Below are 19007 nucleotides of genomic sequence, written 5' to 3' on the forward strand. Positions count from 1 at the left end.
TCACAGACGTGAAACAGCAAGCAGTTGAGGGAGCCCTCGTCCCACAGCTAATATGAGAGGTCAAACAGTTGCCCTCATGCTGAGAGCAGTTGCGTCGGGCCAGTGTGGGCTCCAACAAAGCTCCAGAGGGCCAGAGGCTCATTGGAGACTGAGGGCTCCCTGAGGGCCGCATTGAGAGGCCTCGAGGGCCGCAAGTGGCCCCAGAGCCGGGGTTTGGGCACCCCTGGTATATAAAGGATAAAAACGGAGGCCTGAGCAGGTAAACGGAAACTTTAAAAAATCTTGTCAGCTAGGTGGGTCCTGATAGTGTCAATTTAAAAAGTGGTTCCCAGTACTAAAATGTTTGGGAGCCACTGATCTATATGCTGTTGCTGGGAGGAAGTGCCAGGCAGTTTGGAGTACGGTGTCATCAATGTGCTGCTGACACCCACTCAGCTCTGTGTTTTGTTGTCATCAGATCTGGATGCAGTGACCAGTTCCCCAAGCAGGATCAGGGCTAGGTGAGAACTAACAGGCTGAAGGTTAATTCAGACAAGGCTGAGGTTTTGGTGTTGGGACAGCTTCACACTGAAGCGTTCTCAGTTTCACTTCTCCTGTACAGAGCTGCACTCTCCTTAAAGGACAGAGATTCTTCTTCTGTCTTGGGAGAAGACTAGTAGATTCCAAAGGGTTGTGTGTCTCACATTCATGTCACTGTTCCAGGGCCAAGATGTCCGGTTGGCTTGGAGTATAAGGAGTGCACATCCCCTTGTGCCAAGACCTGCCAGAGCCTGCATATCAATGAAGTGTGTCAAGAGAAGTGTGTTGATGGCTGCAGCTGCCCTGGTAATTTATTTGCTGATTTGTTTACAGAGGAAACCTTTGGGCAGGAAGACTTCCCATTTGACTTATAGAAGGAAACCAGTGTCTGTTTTCAAATATTTGCAAGTATTTATTTCTCCTCATTCTCTTTTTCTGTGTCCTCAAATAGGGCAGTTTCTATAATGCCTGCATGTGCGTTTTATCAAAGGCCTACTATTTGATAAAAAGAAATAATGGTCTGTTTCAGTTCCCGCGTTGTTTAGTAAAGCTTATGAATTCTTTCCTTTTGCCTACAAATTCCAAGTTCCTTCTCAGTTATTTCTGACTGGGCAGTTTCAGCTGCTAGGGAAAGAAAGAGAGAAAGGAAGATCTCCTGTGAGGAACTTCTTTCCTGAGTCCAGAGAAGTAATGCTGTACATTCTTTTTAGCAAGACAGATTCTCCGTGGCCTGCTCGCTCACTGACTTTAGCAGAGTGGCTTGCACACCAGGCTGTCAAGTTTTCAGGCTTTCTCTCTCCAGGGAAATTGTCCTGCTCCACATTGACCCATCTGGTTAGAATAACCTGTATGACTGCTACAGAGTCCTAGTGATGCACATTTTCCAAGGTGCACATACAGCAGCCCTCAGTATCTGCAGGAGGTTCCAGGACCCCCCACAGATACCAAAATCTATGGATAATTAAGTCCATGGGGGGGGGGGGCTGGCTGGCTGGCACAGTGCTGCAATAACTTACCTAGGGGCTACATCCAACCCTCCGGAGGTTGCACGTGGCCTCCCAGCCTCTTCAGAAGCCTCTCTGATGCAACCAGAAGTCACTTCCAGTTCATGCCGGTGATGTCCAGTTCTGCGAGGCCTCCCACGCCACATAGCATCTCTGGATGAGACTGGCAGCTGCCAGCACAAACCAGAAGTAACTTCTCAAAATGTTTCCCAGGCACAACCAGAAGCCGCTTCCAATTGTGTCTGGGATGACCTCTGAGGCCCTCCAGCCACAGGCTTGGCACCTGCAGTTGTTTAAATCCATGGAAGCTGAGCCCACAGATAAGGAGGGCTCACTGTACTCAGTTCACAAAGGGGCACTTCACTCTCCAGTCCCCTTGGGCCACAGCAATATTCTGTGTGAGCCAGGAGTGTGCACTAGAATGTCCTCAGCACTTGCCTGTATGGAACTGCCAACTCTGATTGATGCTAATCCTTGAGATTATTTTCCCCCAGCAGGATGTAGTGTTAGAATTTCCTGGAGGCTCAGTTAAAATGCTTTCTGTCATCTCCTAGAGGTTGATGCTGGTTCCTGGAGACTGCAGGACCATCTTGGTGGGTTGGCAGCCTATGCCTGTAGCTGTGCATTACCAGGGGAAAGTGGGAGAGGTAAAACAGCTCCCTTTCCAGGAATACAATGTCTGAAGTTACTGCTCGTTCTATTGGACCACTTGATAAGTTTCCAAGGAAACTCTGGAGTTCCCTGCATGTGCTAGCTAGAGTGACCAGAAGAAAAGGAGAATGGGGTCTTGTCCCTTTAATAGTTTAGTGGAAGAAGGAACAAGTCCCTGTTCTTCTGCACAGCTATTAAAGGGATGAGGCTCCTCCTCTTTGGCATTTTGCCACTTTACTGTGTACTTATCTTTCTACGTACACCTTCTGCGCCTTCCTTCCCAGTGCAGAAACCCTAACCTTTTTGATCTGGTTTAATAATGAAGGTTAAATGAGTAAGTGTGTCCACTGCCCTCACTCACTTCCCTACAGAACATCTCTTGTGGTTAGGAATGCTGGAAAAACAGCTTCACCTGCTGGGTTTGTCTCTTTGATGTTTTTGCTAAACATGGAAACCTGGCAGAAGAATAGCTGGTGTGTCAGTGGGTGTTCCTGGTTGTGCTTGGCAACCTTCAGTCTTGAAAGACTATGGTATAAGCCTACAGCACCCGGTATTCCCAGGCGGTCTCCCATCCAAGTACTAACCAGGCCTGACCCTGCTTAGCTTCCGAGATCAGGCATGTGATTCTCTTCCTAATTGGTATATATCTACACCTCAAGGAAGCAGCCTTGGAGATGGTCTGCTGTTGCTTTGGGGGGCTGGTGCTGTCTGGCTTCATGCCTGCCTCACTTTCCTTACTCACTCTCATATTTAAAAAAGCAGAGATCATGCGACACCATCACAAATCTTTGATAGTGGCTCAGCACAAGAAAGCAGACTCTCTAAAACGGTCACCTAAAAAATTCCTGGAAACTTGTACTGTAGTGTTGAGAATGATGTTGAATGCTTCCAGGCCAAACCCCCCCCCCCCCAAAAAAAAACAAAAAAACAACCCTACAGTTTACACAGAATTCATTGTAATGAAGAAAATGTTTATTCAACCAGTCTATGTTATAAATATATCACCTCTGTATCTCCCCCCCCTTCCATTTCAAGGAGTTACTGTAATGGGCTGAAATGAGTCAATATGTCCATCAAAAATAAATAAAATTTCCCTGATCCATTAACCCTTCTTGGTATCTTGCTGATTTGAGAACTCTGCCGGACAGGGTTGCTGAGACCTGATATTGGACCTGGGGCAAGATGCTAGACTGGGCCTGCCTCCCTAAATTTTCCTACAGACCAGATTTTACTACATTTTTAAACCACGTTTTAAATTTACAATTTTATCTTAGCATGAGCAAGGTTGGAGTGTATATTAATGTCAGTGGCATAGTTAGAGGGGGTGCAAAAAATAAGTTTTGCAGGGAGGTGGGAGCAAAAGGGAGGCATACACCTGGTTCCTTGGGGGAGGGGTCACTTGCACACTGTATATTATATTATGTATAATGTATATATGTATACATTATATTTAATGTATAAATGAATATATCACATAACAACAGGTCTTCATATAGGTTGTCTGAATGACTGTATTCTCCTGCACAAGCCTATGTAAGCAGACCTCCTCTCATCCCCAGCACACTCAGACTTATATTTGTACTCCATACTGCTAATTTCACCTTCAAACAATGCCAGAACTGGCAGTGGGGATTGTTAATTTTTCTTCAATGAGAACTTAAGCTGCCTGGAAATGTCCCTGCGGGGGTCCAGGCTCCCTCTACCCTGTGGCTCTGACCCTGACCAAAATGTGGGCACAACAAGGTTTGCAGAAGAAGCAACTATGAATGGAGCCTGCTGGGAAAAAAAAAATGAGATTGACTTCTTAAAATCAGAATTCAAGATAAAGCCAACCCAGGCCCAGTCCTAATTCGCAACTTTCTTTCTTTCTTTTGCGGCCTCTCTAGAAGGCAAGCTGCTTGATGGAGATCGCTGTGTCGACAGCTCTGACTGCTCCTGCACACATGCCGGCAAGCGGCACCTGCCTGGCGCTTCCATCTATCGGGACTGCAACTCATGGTAAATGCGCGAAGAAAATGCCAGCCTGTCTGACCCCAAAATCCTTTTGGCCCATGGACAAAAATGGCATATGTGGTACCAGGGCCTGCCCATTGGGCTGACTGAAGTGGTCACCTCAGGAGGCACCATCTTCATCTCCTCCACTCACCTGCTTCCTCACCACCTTTACTGCTTCTGCTCCTCTCTTTACTCCCTGGAATTGAAAAGGAAGATGGTGATGAAGCTGAAGAGGAGGTGGAGAGGAGTGGGGTGACCTGGAATGTCTCTGTCACTCTAGCGCACCACTCTTCCCACCTCCACACTTCCTTTCCTTTTCGGATCCAGGGAGTGGGGAGAGGGGAGTCTTGCACAGGATCGTGTGGGCGCAATCCACAGTGGGGATTTTGTTGGAGACAACGCTAAAGGAGTGCAGGGTGGAAGGAAAGTATTGCCCTTTCCCATATATAGTACTTTGTTCATGCTGCGGTAGCATGGTTGGTTTGGCCAGGGAGGGAAAGGATAGGCTGTAAAACATAGTAGTTTGCAGCAACATTGTCTACATTTTTGGGGTGATGCTGGTGTTTTACTCCATAATTCGTTCACTCATTTACCATAGAGCATCCAGATGACGTCATTGTCCTATCACCGCAACTCAGCATTTTCTAGTCTGTTCTGCCACAGTTTCTTTTCCAGAATGGATTTTATGGTTAAAGTTTTTGATAAAACGCAATTACAGCACCATCCCATCCAGTGTGGCTTTTCAGGGTTCCTGTGCCTTTAAACTTTTCTTCCTTGCAGGTTAAGCCCATTTTATTGCTACTTTGTTGTTCCTCCTCTGGGAGATTAGTGAGGATTTGCCCCAATGTCAGTTTATGTTCCTGTGGTGGCAGGACTCAATATTTTGTTTTTTTTTAAATAATGGGAGGAAATCAGTAATCTGAAGCCTCCCTTCCTAAGAATGGACACTGAGGAATTTCAGAGAATTTATTCACAGGACAATTTAACAGTCTATTCATCACCAGTCCTCTAACTTACATCAACAGGAAGCATTAAAAGAGGCTCAATTTGCTATAAATTTGAAGCGATGTTGCCAAGGATTTTTGCTGAACAAGACTTACTTTTGAGTAAACATTATAGCAGGATCTTGACCTTGTGCCCATTTTGATAATGCTGTCCTGTCTGACTAGTCCCACATGATTAAAGATGCCCACCCATTCTTGATCCTCCCCTTGATTCTGGCTGGACTTTCTCAGTTTTGTGGAGGCTGACAAAATGTTGCAGCCCAAGTCAGGCTAAGCAAGATTGCCTACTTTGTTGAGAGTCAGCATTTTCTTGAACTGTTTGCAATACCCGGTGTCAACTGGATCAGTCACAGGTGCATGATCTGTTCAAGAAGCAACTGTGTAACATGGCTTTGCTGTCTCCGTGGAGTTACAAATGCCTGTATCAAGAGATTGCAGGCAACTGAGCTCTGAAGAAAGTTTTCCAGCCTGTAGATAATACATGGGCAGCGCAATCCTAACTTGCACTGGAACAGGGACGATGGCATGCCTGCCCCATATCGATCGCGTCTCGAGCCTAAAGCGGCTCAGTCACAATGAGTCTACTTAGATCTGTGCCACCTAAAGAGCTGGCGCAGATCTGAGCAGCCTGGAGCTGGCTTGGGCTGCCTGAGAACAGGGTCAGGATCCAGCATAACTGCCAGGTCTTGGCCCCTCCTTACCTCTCGCCTGCCCATGGCCCGCCCTCCTCCCATCCCCCTGCTCCAGAACACTTTCCTGTCCTCCCCCCGCCCCCCCCCCGTGAGCTTGGGGAATAGTGTGACCTGTCTGGCCAACAAGTGGAGGCAAGAGACTGCATCTTTCAGCTATCTAAGGTTGTATTTTAGTGCAGGGACCATGTAATAGAAAGTATTTGATTTCTTTTGTCCTGCCTTTGACTACGACTCTTATGTTCTGCTCTGTACTTTTTTCCTTCAAGAAACATTTCTGTATTTTAAAAACATCCTAACTATCTGGTAAAAGGTAATTGTCTTCTTGTTCTGATGCCCCACTTGGGCTACGAAGGCCCATAGTGTGAATGTACTGGCCGAGGACAGCGGGGTCACTTGGCTCCCTGTCCTCTCCTTCAGCCATGAGCTTCAGCACAGAGAGATGCCTTTAGTCAATGGGGACCCTCAGGCTGGAGGAAAGGCTGGAAGGAAAGTCTGAAGCCCGTGTCTGGGGTCAGTGAAACTATGCCTGTGGATCAGGGCTGAGACATTGCAACGACTGGTTTTTTTAGGTTGAGGTTTAGTTGTTTTTAGTTTTCAGTTTTTATCTTAGTTTTAGTGTTGGTGGTAGTTACCCCACCCCTTTAGGACTGGTTTAGGCTCATCAGATAAAAAAAAAAAAAAAGCTAGACCCCCCCCCAAAAAGCACCCAGCCTGAAAAACTGTTAAGTTCAGTTTGGATTCCAGCTGTGAAAACCTTAGCATTGCAACAACAGTTGGCATAGCTGTGCCTCAGGGTTTCCTTGAGGAACCCAGGAGTGCACTGGAAGCATGATGCACAGGGTGTGTGTGTTTTCTGCCTGTCATCACACTTGCTCGGTCTTTGGGACCCATCCTCTAGTCTTGGGGGTTGTGTCTGATACTAAACAAGTGTACATAAGCAGGTGCAAAAAACAATCTTGCTAACAGTGGGGCCAAAAGAGGATGAAGTCCAAAGGGCAGCAGTCACCTCGTCACATTTAAACAAAGCCTTGATGTTCTGAGAGTCTCCTGATCGGGTTAGAGTCTCCTGAGAGCCCTAGGAGTACAAATCATGAGCATGATATCAAATTTGTCCTTGTATCTAATTCTGAAAAATTGTGTTTCCCAGCATTTGCAGACACGGCACTTGGATCTGCAACAATGAACTTTGCCCAGGTATGTTGATTCAGGACCATGAGGACCTGTGAATGAGTGAGCAGCACACATTTTGGTCTCAAATATCGCACAGTGTGAGGGCAATAATTACTGCTTCTTTATTTCATCCTTCAAAAGTTGTCCTCCCTGCCCGACCCCAACAAGATATTCAGAATCTTACTTCTGTGTGTTGCTAAGACCTTTTTTTATTTGCCGGTATGTTTATCCTGAGACTATCAAGGCTGCCTTTCTGCCATAAGGCACTCAGCAACCCATGTGTTATTGGTGTTCTCAGTTCTTCTGCTCACTTAATTTTTCTGTCTTTGTATTTTCACTGTGACTGGCTCCCCCCACCGCAGGATACAGTGCACACCCCTTTGGCACAGCTGCATCAGTGCTGCAGAGTTGGAGAGGACTGGGCCCTCAGCTGGTTATTATCATTATCTCAACGCAACAGGGGTTGTGATCTAGAACCAACTCTCTTGTGATTGTGGTTGTATGGCCGCCTCATCTTTTGGGGAAACTGGCTTGTCATGACCACTCTACTCATTAGGCAATCCCTGATAAACCACTGATGAACTCTGTGGGACCCCCCAAATGCAGTTTGAAAATAACTGCTCAGGCACTTTAAGAGAATTAAGCCATGAGCTTATGGACATAGGGCCTCTTTGAAGTGGCATCCAACAGCAGAGTTCTGTCATCTCTGGAAGAGGGTCTTCTCCTGCCTCCACCTATTTGCACTTTATTCCACCACCCTAATTTGAGAACATCCCTCTCAGACCCTGATCTTAAAAAACATATTTATAACACAGTTGTCCAGGTTCCAGTGGTTTGCTCATTTGAAGCAAACGTGCTTGTTTCCAAGCAAATGTGCTTCAGATTGCAGCTAGAAAGTAATACATTTTGAGATGAGCAATCTCTGTGTGTTGTGGCAGCCACTGGGAGTCAGGGATGTATTTGGGCTCCTGCTTCCTCCTTCCTGCCTTTTTTGTGTCTTCCTTCTCTTGCAGTTTGAAGTCATGTTATGGTGATGTCGGCCTTTGTGTCTTTTGTTCAGGCGAATGTTCCGTCACTGGCCAGGCCCATTTCAAGAGCTTTGACAACAAGCATTTCACTTTCAGCGGCATCTGCCATTACTTGTTTGCCAAAGACTGTGGGGAGAACTCCTTTTCAGTCCTCATAGAGACCGTCCAGGTAAGGACGTCTTCCTTGTCAAGAAAAATGATTGCAAAAGAGTAGCTTTTGGGGTTTTTCCCCCCAACAAAGCGCTTAGCTATGGGTGCAATTGCATGCTACAAAGAACCCCAAATTGCAGCCTTGTGTAGAGTACCCCCACTCCCCTCCATAAGGTCTGGCTCAACTTAGTACCCTTCAGTCATTATGAGGTATATTTTTCACCCCGCTTCAATGCTCTGAATGCCAGTGGGAGAGGTGAATTAATGCACATTGTGATGATCTTGGCACAAAATGTGATTTGAACTAATACTGTGAAAGGGAATATGGGGAACTCAACACTGGTCTGCCATTTTGAAGGGAATTCTATGGTTGTGGTTAAAAAATGTGTCTTAGTATGGGAACTGTATATTATAAAGAACAGTGGACTGCAGCAATGTTAGGTTCTCCTCTCCCGCTTTAACATCAAGGTAAATTTAAAATCTTTAAAAAAAAAAGCAGTATAGAAATCCAATAAATAAATAAACCACTAAATCAAAAGCAAGATGCTTGTTTAACCTCTTGATTTCTCTTCAGTGTGCTGATGACCCAGATGCTGTGTGTACCCACTCAGTCTCGGTCCAGCTCCAGGAAGAAAACACCATTATTAAACTGAAATATGGCGGCAGCATCTCTTTGAATGGGCAGGACATTCAGCTTCCTTACTTGCAAGGTGTGTTTTGTCATGTTACTCTTGGCCTTCAGACTGGGCCAAAAACTATATGAGCATTAGAAAAGGGAACAGTCCATAGCTTGGTGCAAGCAGAGAGTGCAACCAGTTTCAGTCCCTGGCATCTCCAAACGATTTTGGAGGGTGTAGGGCTGTAAGAAAGCATTCTGGCAGTTGACGGTTTCTAGGACACACCAAAGCCTGTCACATGGACTGTATTTATACACCTCCATTATATGCCTGACATTTTACAACAGTGATTTTCAACCACTGTGCTGTGTGAGCTTGGAGCACAGTGGCTGCAAATCACTGAAAAACTCTCTGCCAGTGGAGGAAGCAGAACAGACCCTTAGGGACTACAGACAGTTGTCCTAGAAAGAGAACCGCAGAACCAGGAAGAGTCTCCCAAAAGCTGGAAGTGACATCACAAGAAGCGAAGACTACAGAGGTCCATGTGTCATGAGAAGAAAAACATTGAAAATTGCTGCTTTATAAAGTAACAAGAATCTGCTCAGCTGAGATAAAATCTGAAATATTTCCCTCCTCTCTCTGGAGGATAAGAATGAAAAGGGTTAACTCATCACTTCAGACCTTTTCGGCCACCCCTTGTGGACAAGCAGAGCATGCTGTTTGTCACAAGTTGTAGAAAACGGAGATGGGCTCTTAGATCGCTCTTGTATTCAATATTTCAGTTTCAGTAGGCAGTTTGGATCCAACATCCCAGTTGATGTTCATATTGTCTGTCCCACCCCCACAAATCTGTAAGCTGCTTTTTTCCTTTTTCAAGGTGCTCTCCATATCCAGCACACTGTAATGTCTTCAGTGCGCCTCACCTACAGGGAGAACATGCAGATTGATTGGGATGGCCGAGGATCACTGATGTTGAAGGTGTGTCTTTTCTTTTGTGCTTCTACCCCTGTTTGCATAGACCTTTCTGCAAAACACAGAGTCCTTTTTTAAGGAGCTCTTGAATCTGAAGACTATTTAGGCTTTATTTACTTCCCCTGTACTAACTCTGAAAAGTGCCACCAGAGACTCTGGGGCTTGAACCAGTAGCCTTGTGACCTGAGACTGGGACCTAGCTTGGTGATCTACCTGGCTGGGCCTGTGCTTGCTTAAGTCCCAGGAACACTAGCAGGCACTGTGGCAACTCCACATGGACCAAGCCTGGTTTAATAGCAAGGAGTCTGGTCTTTTATCCTTGCCTGTTCAACAGAAACAGTACCTTCTGCCTTTCAGGCTCTGTTTCATTCTGTCTCCTTTCAGGCTTTGTTTCTTTCTGGCCAGATCAAGAATCAATGCTATGCATAATTATTTTTTAAGTGCTGTATTCTAAACTGCTCATAAATGACCTCCATTTAGATCAATGGCAATTTGTTTCTGCTCCAGAGTTACAACTGTGAGATCCATCCTTTCTCATTGGCCTTGACTTTGGTGTGCATATTTTAATAGTTAGAGTTAGCATTTAAACATCCATGTTCCAGATGTTCAAATGCTTCAGAATGACTCAGGCTGCAATCCTATATGCACTTTCTTGGGAGTAAGCCCCATTGAATACAATGGGACTTCTCAGTAGGCATGGAGAGACTTGCACTGTTTGTATGTTAAGAATCCATATATCAGCTCTGCAAGATGGGTCAGTTTCATATTTCAGGTGTTGAGTTGAAGTTCAAAGAGAATGGCATGCCTCATGCACCCTAATGAGTTTAGTTCATAGATTTGAATCAAAGACTTCCGGTTTCCACAGCTAACAGCATGATCCTGATGCACAATTACAGTCAATTCTCGTTAACGACTGGGTTAGGTTCCTGGAAAACCCTATGGTTATGGAAATGGCAGTTAGTGAATCATGGATTCTATGGGAAATATGGGGCTAGGTTCCTGTGAACCCTCTTTGCTATATACTGTATCAGTGGTCTTCAACCTTTCTTTGCCATGACGTAAGTAAGAAAGATACTGGGGACCCACAGTCTATCCCATGCATTCCCTGTCCCCATCGCCACACACTCCTAGTCTCTGTTACGCCCTCCCAGCACTGTTCATTGTGACCAAATATTTTTATTAGAGAGAGCAGGAAAAGTTGCCATGAAGCCTTAAGCCATGATGTGTATGCGCAACCTCCTGATTTTAGGAATGGGTTAAGTCAGAATGCCAGATGTAGGGGAGAGCACCAGGATGAGGTCTCTTGTTATCTGGTGTGCTCCCTGGGGCATTTGGTGGGCCGCTGTGAGATACAGGAAGCTGGACTAGATGGGCCTATGGCCTGATCCAGTGGGGCTGTTCTTATGTTCTTATGTTCTTAAGCCTGGCACTGGTGAAAACTATTTTAGCACAATAGCCAAGAACCTGAGCAGGACTGGAACACAATCTTCTGGTACTTGAAGAAGTACTCCAAATTCCTCCCCCTTTACCTGGTGTTGCTCTAGTCTTCAGCCTATTTCCTCCATTCCCATAACCTGCTGTGATCCCACAACTGAGACTTTGAGACCCCAATGGGGTTGTTATGTATATGAGTATTATCACCTGTGGGAGAAGCAACAGGTTATATGTGATTGGCTGTCCAATCAAGGGTGATGTATGTTGGTTGGAGTTGTATATATATCCGGGATATCTGTGAATGTGGGTGTGTGATTTTAACTCCTTTTGGGGTATGAATAAACTATGATGGAACTTTTATTCAAGTCTACTGATGCGTAAGACCCACGATATAACAGGGGTCATGACCCCAAAGTTGAAGAACACTGCACTATATGAACCTGACCCTTACCTTGAATTCTGTGGTTCTGAGCTGTGAAGCAGGAATTCCCTTCTTACAATCTCACCTCAATTTGTGGGTCTCACTTCTAAATAAACACACATAGGCTTGCACTGCATATGTCCTCAGATTTACACTTATTGTGCAGGCTCTGAGGACAAAATTCGCATGACCTTTGTGTTTTCAAGAGCCTGCTTGTGGGTTATTAGTCTAGGCTCAGAACCGTGTTTGCAGTGAAGGGAATGCATGTGAGGATTCTTCAGTGGCAAGAGCTCCGGTGGGAAAAAGCAGCAAGAAGCACAACTGAGAATGAAGGATGGAACTTTAGCTGGGTAATTTTGGCAGACAGAGGCATTAAGGAGTGGAGAGAGAGGCAAGGCTATTTGCCTTGGAAAAAACAAGCTTGCAGACCAGGGTCAATTCAAATGATGCCTTTATTAACAGTATTTGTATTTAACATAGTATTTGATGTAACTTGGCCCTCTTTGTGTATAACCATTGGAATGTAAGTACATCGGAACAGCCCTGCTGGATAAGGCCAAAGGCCCATCTAGGCCAGCGTCCTGTGTCTCACAATGGCCCACCAGATGCCACAGGGAGCACGCAAGACAACACGATACCTATTTTGCGTTGCCACTCCCTTGCATCTGGCATTCTGAAGCAGCCTACTTCTAGAAGCAGGAGGTGCACAAGCTATCGTGGCTTGTAATCTGTGATGCACTTCCCCCCCCAGAATCTGTCCAATCTCCCTTTAAAGGCATCTAGGCCACCATCACCACACCCTGTGGCAAGGAGTCCCACAAGCTAATTGCATGCTGACTAAAGAAAAATTTCCTGTTCTAACTCTCCCAACATTCAGTTTTAGTGGATGTTCCCTTTAAAGTGTCTGAAACCATTGAGCTGGCTAGAAATATCAGTGCTCCTGAAGAACTCCCGCATACGATTAGAATGGCCTCTCTAGCCCAGGTTGGATGGAAACTGCATTGTGCTGGACCACTGGCCTATTTCTGATAGACTCCCTATAGTAGTCTGTTAAGAGTTCTTGATGATGCATTTCTGTAATTTAAAATATTCAGGTGAACCCTCCAAATTCTGAGTTTTTAATAAATTAGATCCACAAGAATGATGTCAGTCTACCCCACTAATCATGCTGACCAGCCAGCATAAAGTGGTCTTTTCTGCAACATTTTATTTTCCTGGCAGTGGTACGCAGGTCAGGCCCATGTCATGTTGGACAACATTTACAGAGTTCACATCTTTTATCAGGTTATAAGAATGAAAACTATGATACATTTCCAATGCTTCTTATCAATTGTCTTCCATTGTCTTGTAAACTAATTCAGTTCCTTTCCATCTACTCATAAAATGTCAACTTGTTGTTGCTGTTGGAGTACTTCAAAATAATTTGAGTCACGCATGCAGAATGAGCAGTTCTCGAACATTTTGGACAATGGAGGGAAGTGATTCATTCTTGGCGACCTGGGCAGCCACTTCTCATAAATGCTGCAGAATCTGTGTTTTCTGGCAAGAAAACTGGAAGAAAGCTAGTCTGCTTTCTGTACCCTCTGGCCCCTTAAAACGGCAGAATTTGAACCCTCTATTTGAAACTCTCTATTTGCAACAAATGCATCTTTGACTTAATGGGAAAATAACAAAATTATGCAGGGGATGGACAGAGTGGATAGGGAGATGCTCTTTACACTCTCACATAACACCAGAACCAGGGGACATCCACTAAAATTGAGTGTTGGGCGGGTTAGGACAGACAAAAGAAAATATTTCTGTAGTCGGTCGGCCTGTGGTCGGTCTGTGGAACTCCTTGCCACAGGATGTGGTGCTGGCGTCCAGCCTAGACGCCTTTAAAAGGGGATTGGACTAGTTTCTGGAGGAAAAATCCATTATGGGTTACAAGCCATGATGTGTATGCGCAACCTCCTGATTTTAGAAATGGGTTATGTCAGAATGCCAGATGCAGGGGAGGGCACCAGGATGAGGTCTCTTGTTATCTGGTGTGCTCCCTGGGGCATTTGGTGGGCTACTGTGAGATACAGGAAGCTGGACTAGGTGGGCCTATGGCCTGATCCAGTGGGGCTGTTCTTATGTTTATGTAAGAAAAGAGAGAAAATGATTTATAAAGTCAAGTACTTTTTGAAATGTTTCATTGATTTCAGTGAGACAAAATGCTTAACATTGGCTGAATTGCATAATTATTTAGTAGTTTATGTCCCTTCCTTTCCACACTCACTATATTATGATTAATATTATTGTAAAACGCCTCATTTCAAAATGAAAAATGATTTTGGCGGGAGAGAGATAAGCACATGCTTAGGTTTCCCTTGAAATCAAGGTTTTACTTGGCTTTGCAGGATTGCTATAAGTTTCCACAGGGGAGAGGTGGATATTCTTGCAGTAAACTTTCAATGGGAAGTGAGAAAATGGGGCCTGGGCAAAGAGTTCATCTTCACTCTCCCAGAGTCGGGGTCCTGAGCCCACTTGGGCTGCTTTCTTGCATTCAAGAAGTGCTTCTGGCTTAGTTCTACTTATAAACTTGTCAATAAAGGAGGACCTGATGTAGAATTTAGTTGAGCCTTTTACTAGGTTATTTGCATCCTGAATGATTGTGTCCGAATCAAATGCAGCCTGGTCATTGGTGTCCCCAGATTCGCATCTGGGTTTTTTTGTGTTCCGGTCATTTGCATTCCCCTATACCTGGGCAACAAACCCCATGTTATATATCCTGAGCCTCTTATCCCAGCCCTAACCCTGACCCTACCTTTGTATTTTGAAAATAAAAAGTCCATCTAATGTTTATATACATACATTGAGACACAGGTGTCTGGAATGCAAAAAGAATAGACATAAGTGTCCAATAATGGGATGTGTTTGACCGGGTCACGGTTGTCCAGGATGCAGTGGTCCTATCACTTAGCCCAGGGGTGTCAAACTAGTTTCATACAGTTAGCATTCAGGGCTCCAGCTGAGGGCTGGAAGTGATGTCATTAAACAGAAGTTGACATCATTAAGCAACTAATGGCCAGAAATCAGACTCTGTTCTCATACAGAAACTCATTTACTGCAAATGACAGAAGAGAAAGTATGGAAATCTTGATCATATTTCAAGATTTGGGAAAACCCAATTTTCATGTGGACTGCCATTTCAGCAGCTGAGAGCCTGAGGGCCGGATAAAAAGCTTCTGGGGGCTGCATCCAGCCCCTGGGCCTTATGTTTGACACCCCTGACTTAGCCCTTAATTATGCAGAACATCTTTTTTCTTTCTGAGGGGGACTGTGGCAGGTCTGTTTTATTTTGTTTTATGTATCACACTTAAGTTCTGGAAGTGCTTTAGAAAATTGTTTCTCAAGCTGTGGGTTGGGACCCATGAGTTGGGTCACGAACCAATTTCAGGTGGGTCCCCATTCATTTCAATATTTTATTTTTAATGTATTAGACTTGATGCTCTCATGGTATGTGACTGCATTTGGGGAAATGTTACCCATCTGTACTTTTAATATGCTACTCTTTATATGCTTTTAACAATGATAGTCAATGGGACTTACTCCTGTGTGTGTGGGTAGAATTGCAGCTTAGAATTGTTAAAAATTTTCCTGCTTGGTGATGTCACTTCTGGTCATGACTTCACTGCTTGACGTCAGGTGGGTCCTGACAGATTTTCATTCTAAAATGTGGGTCCTGGTGCTAAAACTGTGTGAACCACTGCTCTAGAAATAATGACCTATTGCTATTGCAAAACCTTGTGTCTCATCAGTTATCCTCAGAATTCAGTGAGCAGACCTGTGGCCTCTGTGGGAACTACAATGGCAATCAAGGAGATGATTTCCTTACACCATCTGGCCTGGTGGAAACCCTTGTGGAAGACTTTGGAAATTCCTGGAAGCTGAGAGGAGACTGTCAAGACTTGCAGAAACAGGACAGCAATTCTTGTAACCTCAACCCTCGCTTAGGTACTGGCCCTTACAATTAAGGCAGAGTTGGCTATGAGGAGAGATTGCAGCACATGTATCTTCTTTTGGTGTAATGGTACTGATGAAATAATCGCTGTTATTCTATCTTAAACTAATCTATACTCTAAAGCAGAGGTCTCCAAACCCTGGCCCGGGGCCAGATGCAACCCACAGCAAGCCTCTCTCCAGTCCATGGTCAGCCTCTTGTTCCCTGAAAGCCTCTGGCCCACTCAACTGTACATGACCAGAGCTGTACTCTGATTGCATCTGGAGGGTGTTCTGAGGGCTGAGTGAATGAGCCCACTCATTCATTTATTCATTCATCTAAGTCCCATCTCTACTTTATTTATTTAAATTTTATATTTAAATTTTTTTCCGGCCCTCAGCACTGCGCCAGATATTTCATGCGGCCCTCTGGCCAAAAAGTTTGGAGACCCTGCTCTAAAGCACTGTGCTCTTTACAAGTGTAGCATAAGCTGTGGATGATTTTGTTCCCTATATGCATTAATGTCCCAATGATCAGATGGCATTCAGTTACCTTTGGTTGTCATTTGGTTTACCTGGTGCTCAACCAAGTGCATTCAAAACTACCCCTTTCTCCAACAGCTGATTGAATAGATGTGAGCTCCACATAATCTGTGGAATGGATCGTTTCCAAGCTGTTTCCGGGGCTTCTGGAGTTCCTTGGAATCTATTTAGGGGTTTCACCGAGAGAAAATAGCAGTGATGCAGAGAAGTTTCCCTTGAAGTCAGCTTGCCTGCCATTACTAGTCATTCTCCACCAGGGACACGTTTGGGATGCATGTGTTTGGCCACCTTTCTGAGGCTTCTTTTCTCTCCCAGAGGATGAGAGAGGATGGCCGTGAGGGCTGAGGATGGCCTTGAGGGCTTGGAGGAGGAAAGGAGGCCATTTGTCCATCTTAGTGTGGGAAATGAGAGAGGCTGCAGTGCATCAGGAAGGATGAGTATTAAGAAAGGGACAGCCCGATCCCGAATTGCCTGGTGTGCAGGGCTGCAGTGGGACCGAAAATGGCTGCAGCTGCAGCCAGCATGCCCCAGGCAGACACCACCTCCTCCTCGGGAGAAGGGGACTTTCATTCCCTTCCTCCAGGAAAAGTGAGTAGCCCTGCAATGGGGCTACTCGATTCTACGACAACCCAAAGTTTGGCGTAGAATGAAGAGCCTCCATTTCGGGCAGACAGCCTGACACGGAAGCCAGGATCCGACTTTTTAGGATTGGGCCCTGAGAAAACTGGAACTCTTTCACCAAGTACTGTATTGGTATAGTGCTTTATGAGCATTCAGAGCAGTTCACCTACTATACAGGCCTACAAAACTGAGGGTCAGAAAAGTTTTTCTCAAACTTTATGGTGGTTTGATATGAATTTGGTTTGATATGGAATTCCCTTCCCCTTGACTTAAGAACGGCTCCCTCTCTTGTAACTTTCCGGCGAGGCCTGAAGACCCTTCTGTTTAGACCAGCCTTCTGAGTTCCTGGCCTTTTAAACATCTTTTTAACATCTCTTAACATTTTTTAACATCTGCTCACAGGCCTGATCCTTTTCTAATTTGCTGCCCTATGCTCTTACCTGATTAGTTTTTATCTGACTACTGTTTTTATGATATGTTATGTTTTTATCTGCTTTAAATTATGTTTTTAACTTGTTTTAACCTTGTTTTGTAAGCTGCCTTGAGTCCTTTCAGGGAGAAAGGCGGGGTAAAAATAAAGTATAATAATAATAAAATAATAATTTGGGGTGCCGATTCCAAAAATGGCATCCGTTTTGCCCTATCACGTCTAGTTTTGGAGATATAGTATATCTTCACTAGTGAATGTTTCAAGCAGCTTCCTCATGAGGAAGCCATGGTGTAAGCTTCCTCATGAGGAAGCTGCTTGAACCATTCACTAAAGAGGCTATACTATATCTCCAAAACTAGATGTGATAGGACAAAACGGGTGCCATTTTTGGAATCGGCACCCCGAATATATCCAGGAATTGGTGTAACATTTAAGGAAGCAAAATGTGTGTTGGCCTGTGCTATCTATCTTCAAGGACCCAAAAAGGCAGATCAGTTATTTTATTCCCGGAGTGCAAATGGAAAGGGGCGCAGATTGTGATAAAGAGAATATAGTTTACTGAAGGCAGCTTAGCAAGTTCATTGCTAGAGATTTGAACCAGGAGTTTCTGGCTGTGGCTGTGTTCACATTTTTAGTTAGTAAACTACCCTTGTCAATAAAGCTGACTCACCAACAGCTACTAACTCAGTTAATCCCTAAGATTCTAAAGATTCTGTTTGGGCCCAATCCTCTCCCCCTTCCCTGTAGGTGTAACTAGCATTGTGCCAGTGGAGGCCGCTTTACGGCTGCCAAAAGCAGCCTCTGCTGATGAGCACAGAGGGTCCTCCAGCGAGGAGACCACAGCCTCTCACATGCTGACAGGCCTAGGACAGCCGCTCCAGTGGGTAAGCCTGTGCAGGGAGGCAGGGAGGAATAGGATGGAGGATGGGTGGAATGAGGCAGTAACTGGGGCAGGGAGGATCAGGCCTGGGAGGGGGCAGGATCAGTGGCAGATGCCAAATCTTGAGCCCCTTCCTGGGCCTGATCTGCCTGCATGGAGCAGTATGGACTTGCATAAGCAATTTTGCTGGTGCAGGTCTGAGTTGCCCCACACCGGCTGCTGGGACTTACCCTGGAGAAAGGGAACAAATGTCCCCTACCCTGAGGAGACCTCCAGCAACCAAAAATCCCCTGCATGATGCTGCAGAAGCTGCAGCAACACTATTGCATTGCCACACGGAGTTATTTAGGTCAGGTGGAGCTTCCTGTTCTTGATCAATACAGGCTGTTCCTCTTTCCTTCCATAGCAGCTAATGCAGTTGTAATAACACAGCCTTTGTGCAACTATTTCATTTTAGCCAAGTATGCTGAAGACTCGTGCTCAGTTTTGTCATCACCACTGTTTGAACCCTGCCACAGCACAGTCAGTCCTTCTCCCTACCTGAAGAACTGCCGCTATGACGTTTGCTCCTGTTCCAACAGCAAAGACTGTTTGTGTGCTGCTGTTTCCGCCTATGCCACGGCTTGTGCTCAGAAGGGCATTCTCATCAGTTGGAGGCAGCCAGACTTTTGTGGTAGGTAGATGACTGCAGACAAAATGCTCTGGGACGCTGCTTAATTTTTTGCCAGTGCACACCCCTGCATCTGTGTTGAGTGTGCAGTTTCGGGGATGTGCTGAAGTAGCCATTCTCTGCTTCAAACGGCAGACAGAGGCCTTAGGATTCAGGCCTAGGTCAAGAATGTAGTCAGCAGGCATGAAGAATGGATCCTATCCAACTTGCCATGAACATAAGAACACAAGAACGTACGGA

At 45.2% G+C, this 19007-nt stretch overlaps 1 protein-coding gene across 1 annotated transcript in view; it reads left to right on the top strand.

Annotated features, from left to right (window-relative positions):
- VWF (von Willebrand factor) overlaps positions 1–19007 on the top strand; it is a 160105-nt gene that overhangs the window by 37630 nt on the left and 103468 nt on the right. The window contains exons 8-15 of the mRNA XM_066631945.1: positions 703–825; positions 4061–4172; positions 7013–7059; positions 8096–8232; positions 8788–8923; positions 9708–9808; positions 15443–15638; positions 18555–18770. Coding sequence (XP_066488042.1) covers positions 703–825; positions 4061–4172; positions 7013–7059; positions 8096–8232; positions 8788–8923; positions 9708–9808; positions 15443–15638; positions 18555–18770 — 1068 coding nt within the window. The remainder of the gene's footprint in view (positions 1–702; positions 826–4060; positions 4173–7012; positions 7060–8095; positions 8233–8787; positions 8924–9707; positions 9809–15442; positions 15639–18554; positions 18771–19007) is intronic.

The sequence above is a fragment of the Tiliqua scincoides genome, chromosome 6 (genome assembly GCF_035046505.1).
Source record: "Tiliqua scincoides isolate rTilSci1 chromosome 6, rTilSci1.hap2, whole genome shotgun sequence".
Taxonomy (NCBI): domain Eukaryota; kingdom Metazoa; phylum Chordata; class Lepidosauria; order Squamata; family Scincidae; genus Tiliqua; species Tiliqua scincoides.